The 18638-nt window shown below is 44.3% G+C and overlaps 1 protein-coding gene across 3 annotated transcripts in view; it reads right to left on the bottom strand.

Annotated features, from left to right (window-relative positions):
• The window catches only part of GCLC (glutamate-cysteine ligase catalytic subunit), a 39310-nt gene that overhangs the window by 17919 nt on the left and 2753 nt on the right, over window positions 1–18638 (bottom strand). For all 3 annotated transcript variants that reach the window (XM_060162540.1, XM_060162541.1, XM_060162542.1), the window contains exons 2-3: window positions 3088–3200; window positions 2074–2256 (exon numbers count right to left, since the gene is read on the bottom strand). In XM_060162540.1, the coding sequence (XP_060018523.1) occupies window positions 2074–2256; window positions 3088–3200 (296 nt within the window). The remainder of the gene's footprint in view (window positions 1–2073; window positions 2257–3087; window positions 3201–18638) is intronic.

The following is an 18638-nucleotide window of genomic DNA, read 5'->3' as shown; positions in this document are numbered from 1 at the left end:
CAGTCTGTCTTGCTCACCAAGCTCTTCTCTTGTGACTGCAGCCCTTTTGCCGATTTTATCAGAAGCCTCCATCCACTCAGGGTCTGCAGAGTGCTTACTTACGTCCTGGCTGCCTTGGCTGTTTCCCCCACGTGGTTTCTGAGGCATCTTCCTTTACCAGCTCTGACCCCTGCACACCACCACCTCCCCATCAGCTTGGTTCGACTTGGGACAGGCCTCCTGCTTCTTGCCTCTGCCAGGCACCTCATGATTCCGTCCAGATCAGGCAGGTTCTCTGCCGGTGCCCCTGTCCACCCCCAGGATCTCCCTCTGGAGGCTGAAACCCAACCCTATTATCTCACTTGACCTGAGGAAGAGCTTTAATTCCAACAGAGAAACAAAGCAGGGTGTAGATCGGCAGTGGGAAACTTCTGGCTTGGGGGCCAAGACTAGCCGGTGCCTTATTTTCAACCTCACCTTTTATAAAACTGGCCGCCCATGTTCGCCTTGTGAACAAAAACTGAACTTGCCGATCTTATCTGGAAAACAGCCCCAGCTATGATGGGGCTCCTCAGAGTTCCTGCAGCTCCGTACATTATTCACTGACAGCCTGCAGCCTTAGGAAAAGCCCTTGCAGAGAGTGACAAACTGAGATCTGGGGGTCTCTCTGCTGACCGGAATCAGGCTGGAGAAGCACGTGTGTACTTGGCAGGAAGCGGGCAGCCAGGACTCAGACCCGCACCCCCAGCCCCACTTTTCCTCCAGGCCAGCACCGTCCCACGGAACCTCTGCAGGGATGGAAATGCTCACGACCTGCACTGCTCAGGTGGGTACTGAGCAGGTGGAAGGAGGCGAATGAGACTGAGGAACTGAACTTCTCATTGTATACAAGTCGGATTGATTTAAATGTAAACAGTCACACGACCACTGTTTGGGTTGCTAGGCCACACTACAGTTGCACCTGTTTACGGAAAGAGAATCACCCTGTTTACACTGAAGAAACTGAGTCTTGCTCTCCCTCTTGATCCCGAAATAAAACTTCCCTTATCATTTAACTGTGGATGTGAGGTGAGGCTTCTACAAACAAATAATTTTTATCTTTGTTTTGTTTACAAATCCAAAAATACCCTCTCACCATAAAAGATATGGTTAGGCTTTTAAAAAAAAATTAGATTTTTAGAATAAAACTTATTCCTAGCTCAACTCTCTTCCCTTCATAATAACTTAAGAGAAGGAAAAAGATACTTCTCTAAATGTCTGATGAGTTGCTTAAATAAGGTTTCAACTATTTATATGTGACCATGGAGATTTTAAAAAACAAAATTCCCTTCAAGTGTCCTAAGACCAGTGGTGTGACTGTGAATGCCTATGTTCATCGTGGACATTTATCAGGAAAGAAAAAGAAAGCATAAAAATAGTTCAGAGTGTTCCAGGCCACGGATACCAATCCCCAAAGTGCTTTTGAACTTTGGGGAGGTAAGCATACTTTGCCACAGTCTGACAGATATCTAGCAGAGATAACCAGATTTACGATTTGTATGCAAGAATGCATACAGGTCCTATGTATAACTGTGTGATATTTACGTACCTCATACTAAGCTAAGGACAGAATTTCACTGTTCATATTTACCTTATATTTACTCTTATGAAATTTTAGCCATAACTAGATTTGATGACAAATCCTAAATCTTTTCAGCACAATCCAAACATGACCCAGTGACTCCCTTGTTCTTTGTTAATATGTATCAACAGACCCTGGGAGCGCTGATGCCATCCCCCCGTCGGGGGGCCCTCTGATCTGATCTGGGGGTAACGCACATCCTTCCTTGTGCACTGCTCCTTCCCCTCAGCCTGCGGAATCTGTGGCCCTCGGGTCCTTCCACAGTCCCCCCCGGCCACAATCACCACCGGCAGAGGCTGGCATATGACTCTGCCTGCAGCTCTAATGTTACAGATTCTACCAGACACAGTGTGATGAGGATGAACTGTCTGCAAAGCATGAGAGCTGTGGGGTCAAGTGCTGGGTTGTGATCTGCTCTCTTGATACCCGGATGCTCTGAAATGCCAGCCATGCACGTTGACACAGGGACTAACCTGGGAAACGAAGTGATTGTGCAGAGGGCCTGGTTTTCCCCCAGCAGAGATGTCGCTTCCTTGCGGCGCTTCCTCATGTTGTCCTCGACGGTGTTGAACTCAGACATGGTCCCTCCGTACGGCTGGCCAGGTGTCCCCTCGATCATGTAGCTCCCATACTCTGGTCTCCAAAGGGTAGGGTGGCTACAGAGGAGAAAAGGTTTCAGTCCATCTTATTCTTCGCTGCAGTCTGCTCCATTTTTAGTTTTGAAAAAGTTGCTTCCAAAAATTTAGAAACGACTGGGTATACAAGAAGCCAAGAACTCTTTACAATTCCCAGTGGCTGTTAATCTTCCACAGCTTTTCAACTACATAAGGGTTACAAGTGCTGGGTCTAAAATATTTATAAGTAACTGAGACACACACAGGGCATGCGCTGTCCAAGGCAAGCAAGCCTGTCCACTCTGCGGGGAAGGACGTGGGGATTTAAGGCCTCCTTCAGTTTAAGACTGGGTTCCAAATGCAAACCCAGCCTCCCAAAATGCAGTGGGTAGAAAAATGAACTGGAGGTACATGCCCCCTTCACCTCTGTCTACTGAAATAAAGAAATATTTAAAAAATATCCTGCCAGCCAAGCAAAACCCATCTGCAAGTTTTCTCTGACACCATGGTCTGTGATCTTGGTAACTGCCAATTTTTTAAAAAAATATTTAAATAGTAAACAAACTTTATATTGAGTTTACTCTTCTAAGTGCTTACTAACGTATTTCGAATGTCTACACCCTAAGAGGTAGGTATTATTATCCCTGATTTACAGTTGAGGAAACTGAGGCACAGAGAAGTTAAGTACCCCACCTAAGGGTACCCAGCTATTAAGCAGAGGAAGCAGGATTTGAACCCAGGCAACTGGGAACCAGAGCCAGAGCCCTAAACTGCTGTGCTCTCCTGTCTCCTGTATGTGGGAGGAGAGATGATATTCCAGTGGTTCTAACAGTTTCAGAAACTCTCAAAGAAGCCTTCAGTACATCAGCTTACTTTGGGTTTGTCCTTTCCCCCTTTTCTTGCAGAGTTTCAAGAAGTTCCTCTCCAGACAGTACCAGTTGGGCTTTTCTATTTTCATGATCAAAAGATACCAACATGTATTCCACCTATTGAAAATAAAGGAGAGAAAGATGAACATTCCTCCAGACTCGTGCTTGATGCGACCTTTAGGAAAAGTAGGGAAACGTGAAGGTTGGAAAGGATGACAGTGTCCTGAGGAGTCACATCTGCTTACACAACGGTGCTTACTGAGTGAGGTTCGCATAATGCAAAAACCTGGAGAGAATGGCCAACAGTGGCCTTGTGGGAGGACAAGGGCTCTTACGTGATTCCGTCTTCCCTCGTTCTACTTAACACCTTATAGGAAGGTCAGGATGCCCATTCTGACAAATTGTACTTCGAGAAAGAAGTATTTCAAAGCCAGGATTCTGTAAATCGCAGTTGCACGTAGTAGTCGCATTTTACAACGTATTTCCTCGGTGGGCTTACTGTAAGTTTATGAAAGGGGTTACCTGAGCGTTCTAATCAAGGTAGATTATCCTTCCTCACTGGTAGGTTATTTAATCATCCCACTATGAGCCTCACTACTGGACAGTTAAATCAAAATCAAATACACCAATGTAGAGGTATTAGTTTAGGAGTTTCGGCAATTTTGTTTTGGTTTTTCAGGAATAATTTAAGACCACTTCCCCACTCTGAACTCATACAGAATTTACAATGCAAGGTGCACTAGTGCATTCATAACAATACCTGGTGGAATTCTGATAAAAAATCAAGAGTGAAATACCAAAGTAAGACTTTTCTGGGCAGAGTACAAATAGAACCTGCATTTGTTTTCCCTGAAATCGCACGCTGTTAAGTCATGATAGTTGCTGTTAATAACGAAGATTGTGACTCACTATTCACGGTTAATATAGACACACATCATCCATAGGTAGGTGCAAAGACTGGAGCTGGATCAGTCAGGCAAACACTTGAGAGCACCCTTCGCACACGACCCCAAGACACGGATGGCAAACTTGTGGCACGTGGCAGACCAATCCCCAGAAAGTACATCGTTTGGCTTATTATAAAAGAGAAAGGCAACAATACATCCACTATCTACCTTATCTACCTGACATTTCACATGTAAATCCAGATCCCAGCCTTAAAAACAAATCAAAGCGCAGAAGCCCAGCAGGAGGCCTGGGTCCAGAGGGGCTGGGGCTGGGCAGCCCCCCTTTGAGGGGGGCTCTGGTCTGCAGACCCACCGTCGCAGGTGGAAGGCATCTGAGTCAGTCCTCCCTATCACAGAAATAGTACCATTCAAGAGACTGGTTTGCCCTTCAGTTAACAAATATAAAAGGGGGAAAAATGTTAGTAACCATAGGGAAATAGCCTGGCAGCTTAGATGACAACAAAAATAAACTTTTGATGAATTTTTATTAGTTGTTGTTATGGACTGAATGTTAGTGCCCCCCACACCATTCTTATGTTGAAGCCCTTAACCCCCAATGTGATGGTATTTAGAAGTGAGGCCTTGGGGGGGCAGGTAATTAGATCAGGAGAGTGGGGCCCTTGTGACGCGATTTGTGCCCTTATAAGAAGAGACGAGAAAGATGATTTCTCTCTACTGTGTGAGAACACAGCGAGAAGGCAGCCCTTTGTAAGCCAGGAAGAGGGACCCCACTTGGAAACCAAATCTACCAGCACCTCTGACCATGGACTTTCCAACCTCCAGAACTGTGAGAAGTAAATGTTTGTTGTTTAAGCCACCCAGTCTGTGGTATTTGTTACAGCAGTCTGAATAGACCGAGAGAGTTGTCTTACTGATGAGTTCAAGTCATCAGCGCTGAGGTGAAAACAGCACTTAATTTGGTAACAATCTAGTTCCATAAGACTCAGAAGCAGCTACAGGCAGTTCCCTATTTAGGGAGATTGTACTTTGAGAAAGCTCCTGTCAATTTCTGTGTACATTAGAAAAAAGGAATTTTCAAATTCCTTTGAAACAATGTTATACAAAGGTCTCTGGGTCACTTCTCTAAAGTATTTAACTTATCATGCGTCTGACCTCTGGAGACAGGGAACCCATCACTGCGTCCCTGTGGGACAGTGAGGTCCTACATTGCTTCCCAGGCACTGGGATGAAGACTCTGGCCTCCTTACACCCTGGAGAAGGGGTTGCAACCAGGTGGTCAGGCCGAGGAGGGGGAAGGTGTGGGGTAACTCAGCCCAGGAGGACTGGGCTGCAGGGCGGGGTCTGCAGCCACCCTAAAGAAATTCACAATTCAGGATTCAGGGCCAGCTCCTCCATTCCACCGGCCCAAGCAGTAAGCAGTCTTGACTTCGGATGGAACCACCCATTGCATCTAAGAGACCTGGTTTTCTCCTTACACCGACTCCTGAACAAGCCCACAGCCATCTTGTGATAAGGCTCTAACTAGCTGATGACCCATCAGTGCTGAAACACAGCGTCCTGCTGCCTCCACACCCTCTGTCCTTCCACCCAAAGTCCTGTGGTCGGCAGGTGCTGGGAGCACTGTACAGAGCCAGGTGGATGTGGCTCCTGCTGTCAAGCTCACAGGTGGCTGAAATGACAGCCAGTAACTCAAGGGAGCTAAATGGCCTGGGGCACGTGTAACAGGAGGGTCTGGTCCCACCTGGGGTATCAGAAGGTTTCCCGGGAGGAGGGTGGCCAGGCAAAGGAGAGGGTTGTCATAAATACAGCCCCCACTCCTGACCCCTGTGCTTCCCCTGACCACCACCCTGACTGCAGCGTAATCACCTGGTTGGCTGCCCAGAGATGCAGATAAACTGGGCCCACCCCTGGAGACCATGTCACAGTAGTCCCGCCTCTAGACTGTAAACTGTTTTAAAGCTAGTGACTGTGCCTTCTGCCCAGAAGATGGTTTCCTCACACAGCCAAATACTAATGACCAGTATTTTTGAGCACTTTCAACCATCCAGTTGGATGGTACCCATTTCCGCATCTAGCAAGATACTCAAGCCTGGAGCACCCAAAGGGGTCCTAGAACCAATGGTGATGCTACTTGGTTTCAAAATCACTTGTAGTGATTTAGGGAAGACCTGCGTGGCAAGACCAGAAGAGCAGCTGTGCCTGAAACAGTGGGTGAACTTGAGGTGACCACCACAGGTCCAGGAACCCTTTGTATATGGTGACATTTTAGACTATAACTGTTGAAATGTTATTTTAAACTGCTCTTTTTTCCCCAAAAGGAAACGTTTTCGTAGTTTACTCTAAAGTTACATCAGGGAACTATACTCAATATTTTGTGATAACCCATAAGGGAAAAGAATCTGAAAAAGAATATATATATGTGTATACATATATATGTATGTGTATATATATGTATGTATAACTGAATCACTTTGTTGTACACCTGAAACACAACATTGTAAATCAACTATACTTCAAAAAAAAAAAAAAAAGAAACACACAGGCCAAAAATAAAGTTACATCAAATTCTTATAATATCTGCTATATTCTGACTTTTCCCCCACTATGAAATGCCATTTCATACCACAGAATAACACAGGGTGCACACCAGGGAAGTTTACACAAAATAAATGTGGCCTTGCCCTGGCCTGGTCTTCCTCCAGTGTCCTAGACCAGGACTTCAGCTAACAGAGCAGGAGGTTTTTATGCATAATACATCAATCTCAATTTTAACACTGCGTAAAATGATGAATTTCCTATACGATTACGTAAAGTAACTTCCTTGAATCATTACCAAAACAAATTCTTCACATGCCAAGATTAGTAATATGAAGCCTCAGTGAAAAATTTTAAGATTCAGGAGACAGCAGGGAAAATTGTGATGAATCTCATAAAGGGGACAATGACACCTTTCAATAAAGGAAAGGAAAAAAAAACACCCTCTCCTTTATGGTAGACACTAGGCACGTGTGACCTTTTTAGATTTAAAATTAAAGTAGGGTTTCCCTGGTGTTGCAGTGGTTAAGAATCTGCCTGCCAATGCAGGGGACACGGGTTGGAGCCCTGGTCCAAGAAGTTGCCATGGAGGAACTAATAAGCCCGTGTGCCACAACTACTGAGCTTGCACTCTAGAGCCCGTGAGTCACAATTACTGAGCCCATGTGCCACATCTACTGAACCCGTGCACCTAGAGCCCGTACTCCGCAACAAGAGAAGCCACCCAATGAGAAGCCTGTGCACCGCCATGAAGAGTAGCTCCCGGCTCGCTGCAACTAGAGAAAACAGCAACGAAGACCCAATGCAGACAAAAATAAAATAAATAAATTTATAAAAAATAAAATAAAATAAAAGTAAAATAAAAATTTCAGTTCCCAAGTCCCTAACGATACCGCAAACAATTCAATTACTGCAGGAAGTTGTACTGGACAGCACTGGACTTAAACCTGAGAGAAATCACCTCTTGGAATTATATCTGGACACACTTACTGATGCATTACTGCTGGTGCAAAGGAAAGCCCCGCATGCCAATCTGCTCTTTCATGTCCTACAAATGGTGTGAGACATTTACTTTCTGGGCCTCTGAATTGACACTGGCTGATTTTTTTTAACCATGCCACTATACTTCAGGCGTGTGTCAGTTTTCATTTTCTGATGGTTACAAAGACCAGGCTAAGTCACTCCTACCTTATTTCTGAACCAAAGTAGAACCCAACCAGTCTGCTCCCACAAATTAACCTCACAAAAGAGAGCACATCACGTGAAGTTACCAAAGGAGATGTTTGCTGTGGCCACCAACACGGGCACTCTGCAACTTAGAAACCTAAGCCAGAAGACACGTCCTCCTAAAGAAATAATACTGTAAATATAAATAGTTCTTATTTACCTCAAAACACCTGCAGGTTAGTACTATAGCTTCTGGGTTCTGAGGACAAGTGAATTCTTTGCTTCTTTCCTGAGAACAGGGTCCTGGTCACCGCGCGGCTGACAAGAGAGGGTGTCTTGGACCAACTGCTCTGCAGCGCTTAGGTGGGGAGGGGGCGGTGAGGGAGTGAGAGGTCAGGGCCCCTGAAGGACTCCCACGAGGTAAAGGAGAACTCAGGGCTTCAGCAGGGCTGGCTCAGGGCCCCAGGCACTCCTGGAGCAGGTGACTGACAAAGCAAGCTAGGTCCCTGTAAGTGTGTTTAGAGATGAAGTTGGTCCAAATTCAGGGACCACCATCGAGAGATAAGAAATTCAGGGCTTTAGTTCTTAGGAACTGGTGATAGATTAACCCACCCAACAAAGGGAGGGTGATGCTTTCTAAAGAGACCTAGATCCAGTGCCGAAACAGGACGTGCAACTCCTAAGTCACTGCTGTGCTCAGAGGGGCCCTTGGGCCCCCAGGGGCAGGTGACAGCGATTTCAGACCTCCAAGTCCAATGCCATTCCACCACAGTGAGGGTCTCCTTCATAACCGCATCTGAGGGTGCCTGGATGCTGAGGCAGGTCCCACCAAGAGAGCAATTCTGACCTGCTGAAGACAGGGTCTGCAGGATGCAAGACGTGCTAAGACAAACCCCTTCCTGCCATACCTGGAATTCACGGGAAAGGATTACAATTCACGGGAAAGGATTACAATCTCTGTTTGAGATAAACCAGAGCTCCTGACTTGGGGCTCTGATGCTGGCCCACTACCTGCGGCCCGGGACAAGGTCCGCCTGGCAGCATAGCTATCAAGTGAGGTCAGCCTCATCCCCACAGAGGCTCATCCTTGTCTGCCCTTTCACAGGGCTAGGCTGCCAGCAGAAGATTAGCTGGAGAGGCCGCAGGCACATTGCTAAACCTGTTAGCATTTGCCCTGCGGACCGAGAAACTGACCACCCATCCTCGACTTTTCAGATCTGAAAGTGTAGCTGGCATTTCACTAGGAGGGAACCACTGATCATCTGGTAACCCAAAACACCGAAGCTTGCACTTGTTGCTCGAGACCTTTATCAAAGCAGCCCACCTGCCTTGTTACCCCACCCCACACTCTACTCCTTTCCCTTCCACCTCCAGCCTCGCCTCGGGTTGGAGCCTAGTTTGAATCTTAGTAACATCTGTGTTTTTTTCTTTTATAAAATGAGGATAACGCCTACCTCAAGGGGCCACTGGGGAGGAGCACACAAAGTAATGTGTCAAGTGCCTAAAGTGGTAGTTGAGTACACATATCCTCAAGTGTTAGTGATGATTTTCTAGCTCTCGGGCAGGGACACACGTATTGAGGCAGAACAGTGTCTTTTAAGTGTTCTTATGGGTCCATGGTGGCCTGTAATCAACATTACCAAAAGACGTTGAAATGAGTAGAATACATACCAGAATATGTCATTCATGGAAAAGAAGTACTATTTCACCCAAATACTGTTTCGCGCTGTGTTTGTTTCAGGCACTCGTGGTCTCAGTAAAAGGAAAGACTTCATGCAGAACACCGCCAGCTCTGCAACAGTGGGCACAGGTCAAGTCACCCCCCCTCCCGGACACTTTCAAATGGCTCAAACTCAGCACATCTTAGCACCCTCACCACGTGTGCCGCCCCTCCACTCCAGCCCCGCCCCCCAGGCTGCACCCATACAGGCCTTCCTTCTGCTTCTCCGCCAGTCAACCACTCCAGGGCCTGGACAGCACCGCTGTTCTCTGCTTGGAAAGCTCTGACCGCAGCCCCTCAAGTAGCTGGCTCCTGATGGGCTCTAGTCACGTGCTACCTCTTCAGAGCAACCTTGGCTAACCCCCAACACTAGGACCTCTCTTGTCCCATGCCCAGGAGTGCCACCCACACTAGTGCCTTGTGGAGTTGTGGAAGTGGTTACCCAGGCCAGAGCAGTCTTAATTTCCCCTCTCTCCTCACAAATATTACAATTATGGACATTTGGAACATGTCCTAATCTAACAAAGTGTCCCTTCCAACCCTAAACTACTATGTCATTAAACTCTTCCAGAAGTTCTTGTGGTATAAAACCATCCATTTTTCTTTCCCTCTCAAAGATAAGACAGTACACACACTGCATTGCCAGGAAGGGAAGTTTTTTCAAATGCATCGTCTTGCTACCTAAAGCTCACCCCTTCTAAGCACATGATCTCTTAAATTGTATGCATACATCAGTGGAAATCTTTCTAAAATTGATTACATCCTCTTCTGCTACAATAGGAAGATACTAAACATACTTCCACTTTTTTATTAAGGCTTCAGACTCGGGGCAATTTCATTTCTTTAACAGTGCCTGGGAGGCACAGGCTGCCGTGTCGAGATCTGCTTTTCCAAGCTGCTCTCCGACTTGGTCTCTGATTGCTGCCTCGACTGATTTTTTGTAGTTCATCCTGAACCGTGGAAGGAAATGACCAGCTTGCAGGAATTGTGGACAAAGTGAGCAATCTCCGGGTGAGGGCTTGAGACAGGCTTCCAGGAGTAAAGTGCATGCACTCTGTACCGAGAGGGCTTTTGCCTGCTTCCTAGTTCTCGCTGTCTGTGTTTTGGGGCCGGCAGCTCCTGAGCCCTGGACACCACTCACACAGCCATGGAGGGAGGACCACAGGCAGGGCTGCTGCCGCATGGTGTGTTGGACGATATGCCTTCCAAGTGCCCGACTTGCGTAAATACGTGAACGCTTTAGCGGGAAATGAGGGAAGCGCTCCCAAATAACCTCTTTAACGTTCCTCTGAGGCTTACAGTGCTCAGTGTATCCTTTCAAGCGAAAAAACTTTTTAAATTAAAAAATGTAAACTTTCATGGAGGCTCTTGCCTTCAGGGTTTGTTTTAACTCTGCTAAATCATCATCCAGTACAAAAAAAGGGAGGTGTTAACTAAATCCAAAGGACTGAAAAAAGGGCCTGGGGGATGGGAGACAAGACAGTGGGTTTGTGTGAACATTTATGTAATCAGGAACATCTGGTTTGGGGGTTCTTTTGTAATCTTGTTGTGGAAATAAGTTTAATTACTAAATCCTGATCATAACAGACGCAAACATCTAAGAACACAGCAAGCTCTCCAAACAGTGTCCAACAGAGTAGAGCCGTGGCCATATGAATGCTGCAAAAATATACCAACCTAGATAACCAAGTTTTCTGGACACCTATAAAAGATGTGCTCTTTTGGCTAGAAGTCTGACGCTTATTTATGTTTCCTTAACTTCTGAAACATCTGAAACAATGTCTGAGAAACCCAGCCCTTAAGTGGAGGAGATGCAGGGTCATCATTCTAAATTACTCAGTCCTTTATGATCAGTTTCAGTATACAATCCCCGCGGCTACTAAGTAACCAAAATGCATATGCTTTCCCAATTCAATTCTGTTTCTTTCTGAAAATCGTACCAAGATTTCAAGGACCCTACAAGCTGTGAAAACATGCATGGGCTTTGAGCCATTTATTTTGGCTGGAAACCAATTTTTGCTCTTTTCCCAAGTTCTAGTATGTTCAAGATAGGTTGCTGCCAAAGCCTACAGTCCCCTAACCGGCCAACTCCGGCTTCACTTCCGTTCCCATCCTTGCACTCCTCTCGAAAGCCTGACATCCTTCCTGCCCCCAGGGCAGTCCTACTGCCCCCATTGGTCCTTCTCCAGATCCCACACACGTCCAGGTCCTTCTGTGTGTATCACCAGGGTTCGGAGGGGATGGCCATGCTTCCTCTCTGGGTTAGTCATCTCGCTCTCCTCCTTGGTTTTAACCCCATCTTCAGGCCCGTGGCTGCCCTGCCACACACACAGCCAGCTCAGATGTTGCTCCAGCTCCCTCTGCACTGTCTACCCCGCATCTCCACTGTATGAGCACTGGGCTCCTTCACCTAGGAGGTCCCAAACCAGAAGATCCAAGCAGTTCCCCAGGAACTATCCCCACAGGCTACACTCTCTCCCCTCCCTCAGTATCGAGGTAACCTCTGCAGTGGGAGCTGCCAGCCTCTAGTTACCCTCCCAGCCCGTTTTCCCCACCACCGCCGAAGACACCCAGGATTAGTCTCCCGGTACGATTCCTGGACTGACAATACCACGTCTCCTGGCATGGTCCATTACAAAGGACCTTGACATATATACACTAATATGTATAAAATGGATAACTAATAAGAACCTGCTGTATAAAAAAATAAAATTCAAAAATTCTAAAAAAAGATATATGTATAACTGAATCAATTTGTCGTACATCTAAAACTAACAATATTGTAAATCAACTATAGTCCAATATAAAAAAATTAATTACAAAAACAAAAAAACCCCCAAAAACAAAGGACCTTCGACAGCCTCAGCCTCTAGCCACTCCCCTTGCCCTGCTCTGGTCCCACACCACGGCAGTGATCCTCAACTTCAGGCACTTCACAGTAGCACGTCTGCACACACCCTTCCCTTGCGCTGTCTCCCTTTGAGATCCTCCCAGAAGGTCCCCCACTCCGCCCCCCATCTCTAAGACTCCCAGGATCTCCAGGCAGAGAGTAAACTCCTCCCCTCCTCTCTCCAGCCTGTCCCCTGACCCTGCCATGCCACTGGAGTTCTTCAAGGGCAGGGAGCTTCTCCCTTTTCTTGGTTTCTCTCTTCAACCCCATTACCTACCACAGGAAGTCCTTGATAAACAGGAGTCACTCAATAAATACTTAAAAGTCATCCATCATGGAAATAAAGCCTTTAGTGTTTGCCACACGTAAGTGAAGCTTAAGTCTCAGTTTTTCTGAAGGAAACAGTCTGCGATAATATCTTGTTTTTATTTTTTTTTAATAGAAACATTATGGGGTTCAAACAGGTTTACTTAGGAAGTTAAGGAAAAGGTTTTAGAAACCTAATATCTATGGGTTTGTAATTAGATTACTTTTTCAGTAGCCAGTAAAGTACGTTCTCTTTGAAAAATCCTAAAACCCAAAAGGTGACGGGATAAGGAAACGGATTCTACTGTCTCTTGTACACATTTCCTGATTTTTGTAAGTTGTGTGGCATTTAAAGCATTCTGAAACAGTCAAATTGTTAAAAGATACAATTAGAAACATATAAAAGCATGCAATTCAAAACCAAATGATAGAATTTTTTGATTATTCTTGCAGATGAGGAAATTGTGGTCCAAAGAATTTAAGTTCTGTATCTAAGATCACACGACCGTTTGGAGGAAGACTTGCGGCTGCACTCCCATCTTCAAGTTAGTCCATTCTTAAACATGTATGCAAACTTCAAAATAATTGTGTTTTCACCAAATACCCAGTCATAGGATGATAACAGTGGTACTAAGTGATGAACATTATAGCATAAAGGCAAAGAAAATCCTGACTTAAAAAACTTGGCTATATCTAGGCTGCTGGAGATATAACCATGAGGATAGCTAGCCTTTGGACAAAGTTTACAGACAAAGGAGAGCAGAGCTCAGAGAAAAGGTAGAAAGACTTCCACTTCTGTTCAAGATGGAGTAATAGCGATCAATTTCACACCCCCCACCCTGAAAAAAAAAAAGAGAAAGAGAGAAAATATATAAAAGAATTTTCAAGACACTGGACACCAGATAACAAAGGGCAGAGATCCCCGTGACAGGAGGGACAATTTTAAAGTGAGTGAGCCCTGCAAATGCCCCAGCTTCCTGCCTGGCGAGAGGCACTAGACCATGGGCAGGGAGGTGAAGCAGAGCCCACAGTGGGAGTGGGGGTTTGGTGGGGGGAAGGACTCCCTGAATTGAAGAGATAAGAGCTGAGTATCTGAGGAAACCAAGTAATTTTGAGGTCACAGGACCAAGTACCAAAGAGAAGAGAGCTGCACAGACAATTCCGGAGATCTGCAGAGGGTCCCCCCTTAAGGACTCGGTAGTAAATCGACCCACACGTGAGAGGTGAGGACCCAAAGCTGGGACAGGGTGCCTTCCCCCTCCAAGAATGGAATAACTCCTAGTTCAGGGCATTGAGGAAGGTACCCCTGAAGGCCTTGCCTTGGCAGAAGAGAATAATTAGCCCTAAAGTGACACTCTTCCGGACCTGCTGAATAAATTGTAAAAGCAAGACCTGAAAGGATCAAACCATCTCCAAATAACTATATTCCAGAACAAAGCTTAAGAATACGTTTAGGAAAACGCAAACATCAAGCACCCAACGAGGTAAAATTCACAATGTCTGGCATCCAATCAAAGACTACCAGGCATGTAAAGAAGCAGAGAAACCTACTCAAAATGTAGACAAAAAGTCAAGTGAACCTGACTTTAAATGACAGCGATGATAGAATTAGCAAAGACATTAAAACAGTTACTAGAACTGTATTCCCTATGTTCAAAAGCAGTATAGTAAGGTTGCAGGATACAAGATAAATACACAAAATCAATTTTATTTTAATATATTAGCAACAACAATCAGAAATTATAACTTAAAGAATAATACCATATACAATAAAAAAATATGAAACACTCAGTGATACATCTGACAAAAGACATGAAAGACTTGTCCACTGAAAACTACAAAACACTGATGAGAGAAATTAAACAAGTGGAGAGATATACTTGTTCATGGGCTGGAAGCATCGTTAAGATGTCAATTCTCCCCAAACAATCTACAGATTCAACGCAACCACGGTCAACATCCCGCTAGGGTTTGTTTTGGGTAGAAACTGCCAAGATGTTCTAAAATTCATGTGTAAATTCAAAGGACCTAAAAGAGTCAAAATGAGTTGAAAAAGAGCAAAGTTGGAGAGGTAAGACTACCTGATCTCACAGTTTATTATAAATTATAGCAATAAAAAGTGTGGTATTGGCATAAGGACAAATAGAGCAATGGAACAGTACAAAGAGTCCAGAAATGAAACCACACATAGACAACTGATATTAGACAAATGTGCAAGGGCCTTCGGCAGTGGAGAAAAGATAGTCTTTTCAACAAGTGGTGCTGGGGCACTGTGCAAAAGCAACCAAACCCCAAAATCCATACCCTGCATCATATACAAAAGTGAACTCCAAAAGGATCATAGACCTAAATGTAAACCTAAGACCATAAAACTTCTAGAGGAAAACACAGGAGAAAACCTTAGATAATGAAAGATTTCCTAGACAGAAACACAAATTCTATGTTAGAGGCTCAGATAATATTCTGACATCTTTTCTCAAGATATGGGGCCTTACACTGAACATTACCTAGGTTTCTCCTTCAGAATGAAGCTACAGAGTTCTATTTAGTACATTTGCTAACACCACTGCTAGACATTCCTAGAAGTGGTACCTTTAGAAGTGATATCCTGGACATTCCTCTTCACAAAGAAGAATTCAACAGTGATGTGGTGGGGTCACAGTAACTTGTTCAGGAGTCCAGAAACATGTTCTTAGGGGAGCCACGTGTGCAGAAGGAATAAACATTTTCCTCCCATTGTGTTTTCGCCATATTTAAAGTACATCAAAACCTCTACGTATCCAAAGACCTCTACAAACTAATCCTACCTGTTCACCGCACTGACAACACCACCAGACACAGAACGCTCACACACCAATGCTATTTCTCACCTTTCTGCCTTTATTACACTGTTCACTTGCCTGGAATCCTTCCCTTCTCTTTCCTTCTCTTCATATAAATAACGACCCTAATTCTCTAGGGCAGCTTCCCAAAGATGGTGTCTGAAGCATCACAATCACCTGGGGTGCTGTGTGTCTCACACGTCTGCAAAGGGCACAAGGGAACATCTGGAGGTGATGGAAGTGTCATATGTACACAGATGTTTCCTATTTCTTTGTTTTGACTGTGGTTGCAGATATCTGGTTGTATACACTTGTTAGGAGTCATTGAGCTCTATGTTTAAAATGGGTGCATATTATTGTATGTAAATTATAATTCAATGAAATTGGTTTAAAAAGAAAGCCCACATAAAACTATATAACACGAAATGAACGGGGGAAAAAATCCCAAACTGAGGTGGACACCAGAAGTGATAGTCAAGCTCACATTTAAGCCAAGCTTAAATTCTTAGCCTCAATTCCTAATACACAGTTGACCCTTGAACAATGAGAGGGTTAGGGATGCTGACTCTCCCCACAGCCAAATATCTGCATATAAATTTTATGGTCTGGATCATGTGGTACTCTAGTACGTTATTTATTGAAAAAAAATCCATGTATAAGTGGACAAGTGCAGCTCGAATCCATGTTATTTAAAGCTCAACTGTACACACAGTCAGTTTTCTGGTTCCCTAACCTTCAAAAATGAACCTCTTGGTTATAAAAGGTAATTTTGAAAAAAAAAGAAAATCACCAGAAAGCTCTAACCATATTTCACTCTTTTTCCTCGATTTCACCACCGTGCTTTAGACACATCAGTAAATGCGGATAAACTGATGCCCACAGTGACAGCAAGAGACAGAAAGATGCAGCAACTGTGCTTCGTGTGCAGAGAGCACACAATGACCTACGGAATCTTCATGAATTCTCAGAGTAATTTTTGCTCAGTACCTTATTCTAAGAAGTCATTGTCAAATAATGCATTTTAAGAACACAATTTAGATTCTGAAATGCAGTTTAGAAATACCATAAACAATTACTAAGCTAATGGAATACAATTATATCTGAATGGGCAAATTTCAGTTAAAAACCGGCAAACATGGAATGCCTCATTCCCCAATAACCATGGCTATTTAAATGATATATTTTAAATGAGATATCCTGGGTATTTAAACATTCCCAAGTGAACATTTATGAGTCTTACTTAAAAGACTAGGCACTTACTTGTAAACCATTCCAACAACATTATCTCATTTAATCTTACTAACTCTATAAGGAAGGTATTACTCTCCCCATTTTACAGATGACAAAACTGAGATAAGCACTTCGTCCAAAGCTACACAGAACCTTCAATTAGACTCAAATGACTATGCTTTTGTCCATTCTAGATTTATAGCTCAGGATGTTATTTTTGCTATAGGATCATAAGCTTACTGATTAACAAGCTATGCATTTTCTAATTAGTCATGTAAGCATTCTTAACCTACACAGGTAATTTGAAGTTCAAACTATGAATGATATGCCAGCCCTTTATAAATCCCATCTCAGTTCTTATTGGTTTTACACATGATAATAACACACTTATAAATATTAAAGATGAATATTTCTCTCAAAGTTCTCATAGATTTATCTGCTCATTAGAGCACAATTGACTTTCTTGCCTTTGAAAGCCAAAAAAGAAAAATCAGAAAAAATGTTTCCTTTAAAATGTTTTTCTGACACCTCTGTAACCTGGAGAGTTTGAACTCTGTAAAAAGAGATTTGATGAAATCTCATACATTGTAAATATTCCAAAATCTGGTGTAATGTATTTAAGAAGTGGACCGTGGAGTCAGACAGATTTCAATTGTGATAATGCCTCTGCCACTAAGTAGCTGAAGAGCCTGGCAGGTAGCTGACACTAGAGGGATATTAGGAAGCATTCAAGAGTCGAATTTACTGCCACATTTGCAGTGTTTATAAACTTCCTAGGTTTGTCTTTTAATGTGCATACTCCAACTTACAAAATCTGTACCTAAAAAGTTGTGTGTGGGCTGTGAAGAGAGAAGTGCTTACCTTTTTGCATAAAAGAACGCTTAGCAGGAATCAGGGCCCCCAGGAACACCCACCTCACCTCCCCCTCACCCCCATCTGGGGCAGCATGAAATATCTTCCCAGTACCTGGGAGTTAGAACTTCGACTACCCACAGTTAACAGCATGATCAATGGGTTGGGACCAGCCACACTAAAGGCGAAACTCGCATTTGTAAGCTGACCTGGGAATCTGCCTGTTTCTAAGGTTCTCACAGGAAAATACTTCTGAATTCCAAAAAGCCAGCAGACACACACTTGTACAATACAACCATTTTTACCACAGTGACTGGTGGCAGCCTTCTCTTCACTCAGCAGTCTAAAGATGATCCCAGGCGAGTTTCAAAGAGGAACAACCCTCTCATTTTCCAAAGGAGGAAACTGAGGTTCACAACCACCAAGGTGGTTGGCAAGCCTTGGAATACAATACAAGTGCAACTCCAAATCCAAGTTCTTCCTGATAAATACCACCAGAGACAAATACTGTCCTAGCGCCAAGCATTTCCAAAGTGGCAGGCTCTCCTTCCAACCAGATCTACAATGATAGGTTTAGGCTGCTTTTTTTCCTTTTTTAATCCGAGTCCATGGTCCTGTAAGCGCAACATCAAAACTTCCACAAAGAGCAGTATTTTGGTATCACGCTGACCCAGCCCAACATATCACGTCCCAAACACCCCTTTCTGTCTGGTGGGGCCATCCTTCATCTCCAGGGCCACGGCACCCACCACACCCTTCTCCACTTTTATCGGCCCAGCCTGATTCTTGGTTGTTTCCTAGGCTTCTGCATCCAAACAAGCTCACTTGCAGGCTGATTCTGCCTGCAGACTTTTACTCAGTAGACGTGACAGGGAGTTCCCACTACGCGCAAGGATCAATGCTAAGAGTGTTAACGGCCTGCTCTTTCTCAGAGGCTCACCTCGTCAGGGAGGCCTGCCATGATAAATGTGGGACTCTGACTTTCAAACCCCGTAACTGCAACCACAGTAAGAAATAATTTACATGCACCCAATATACCACCCCTACACACACTCTCAAATAACTCTAGTTTGACATAATATTCTCACTACGTGTGATAAACCAATACTCTTCATCCTACCCCAT

This window comes from Lagenorhynchus albirostris, chromosome 10, assembly GCF_949774975.1.
Source record: "Lagenorhynchus albirostris chromosome 10, mLagAlb1.1, whole genome shotgun sequence".
Classification (NCBI taxonomy): Eukaryota; Metazoa; Chordata; class Mammalia; order Artiodactyla; family Delphinidae; genus Lagenorhynchus; species Lagenorhynchus albirostris.
Note: the sequence above shows the minus strand (reverse complement) of the source record. Positions and strands in the feature narration are given on the sequence as shown.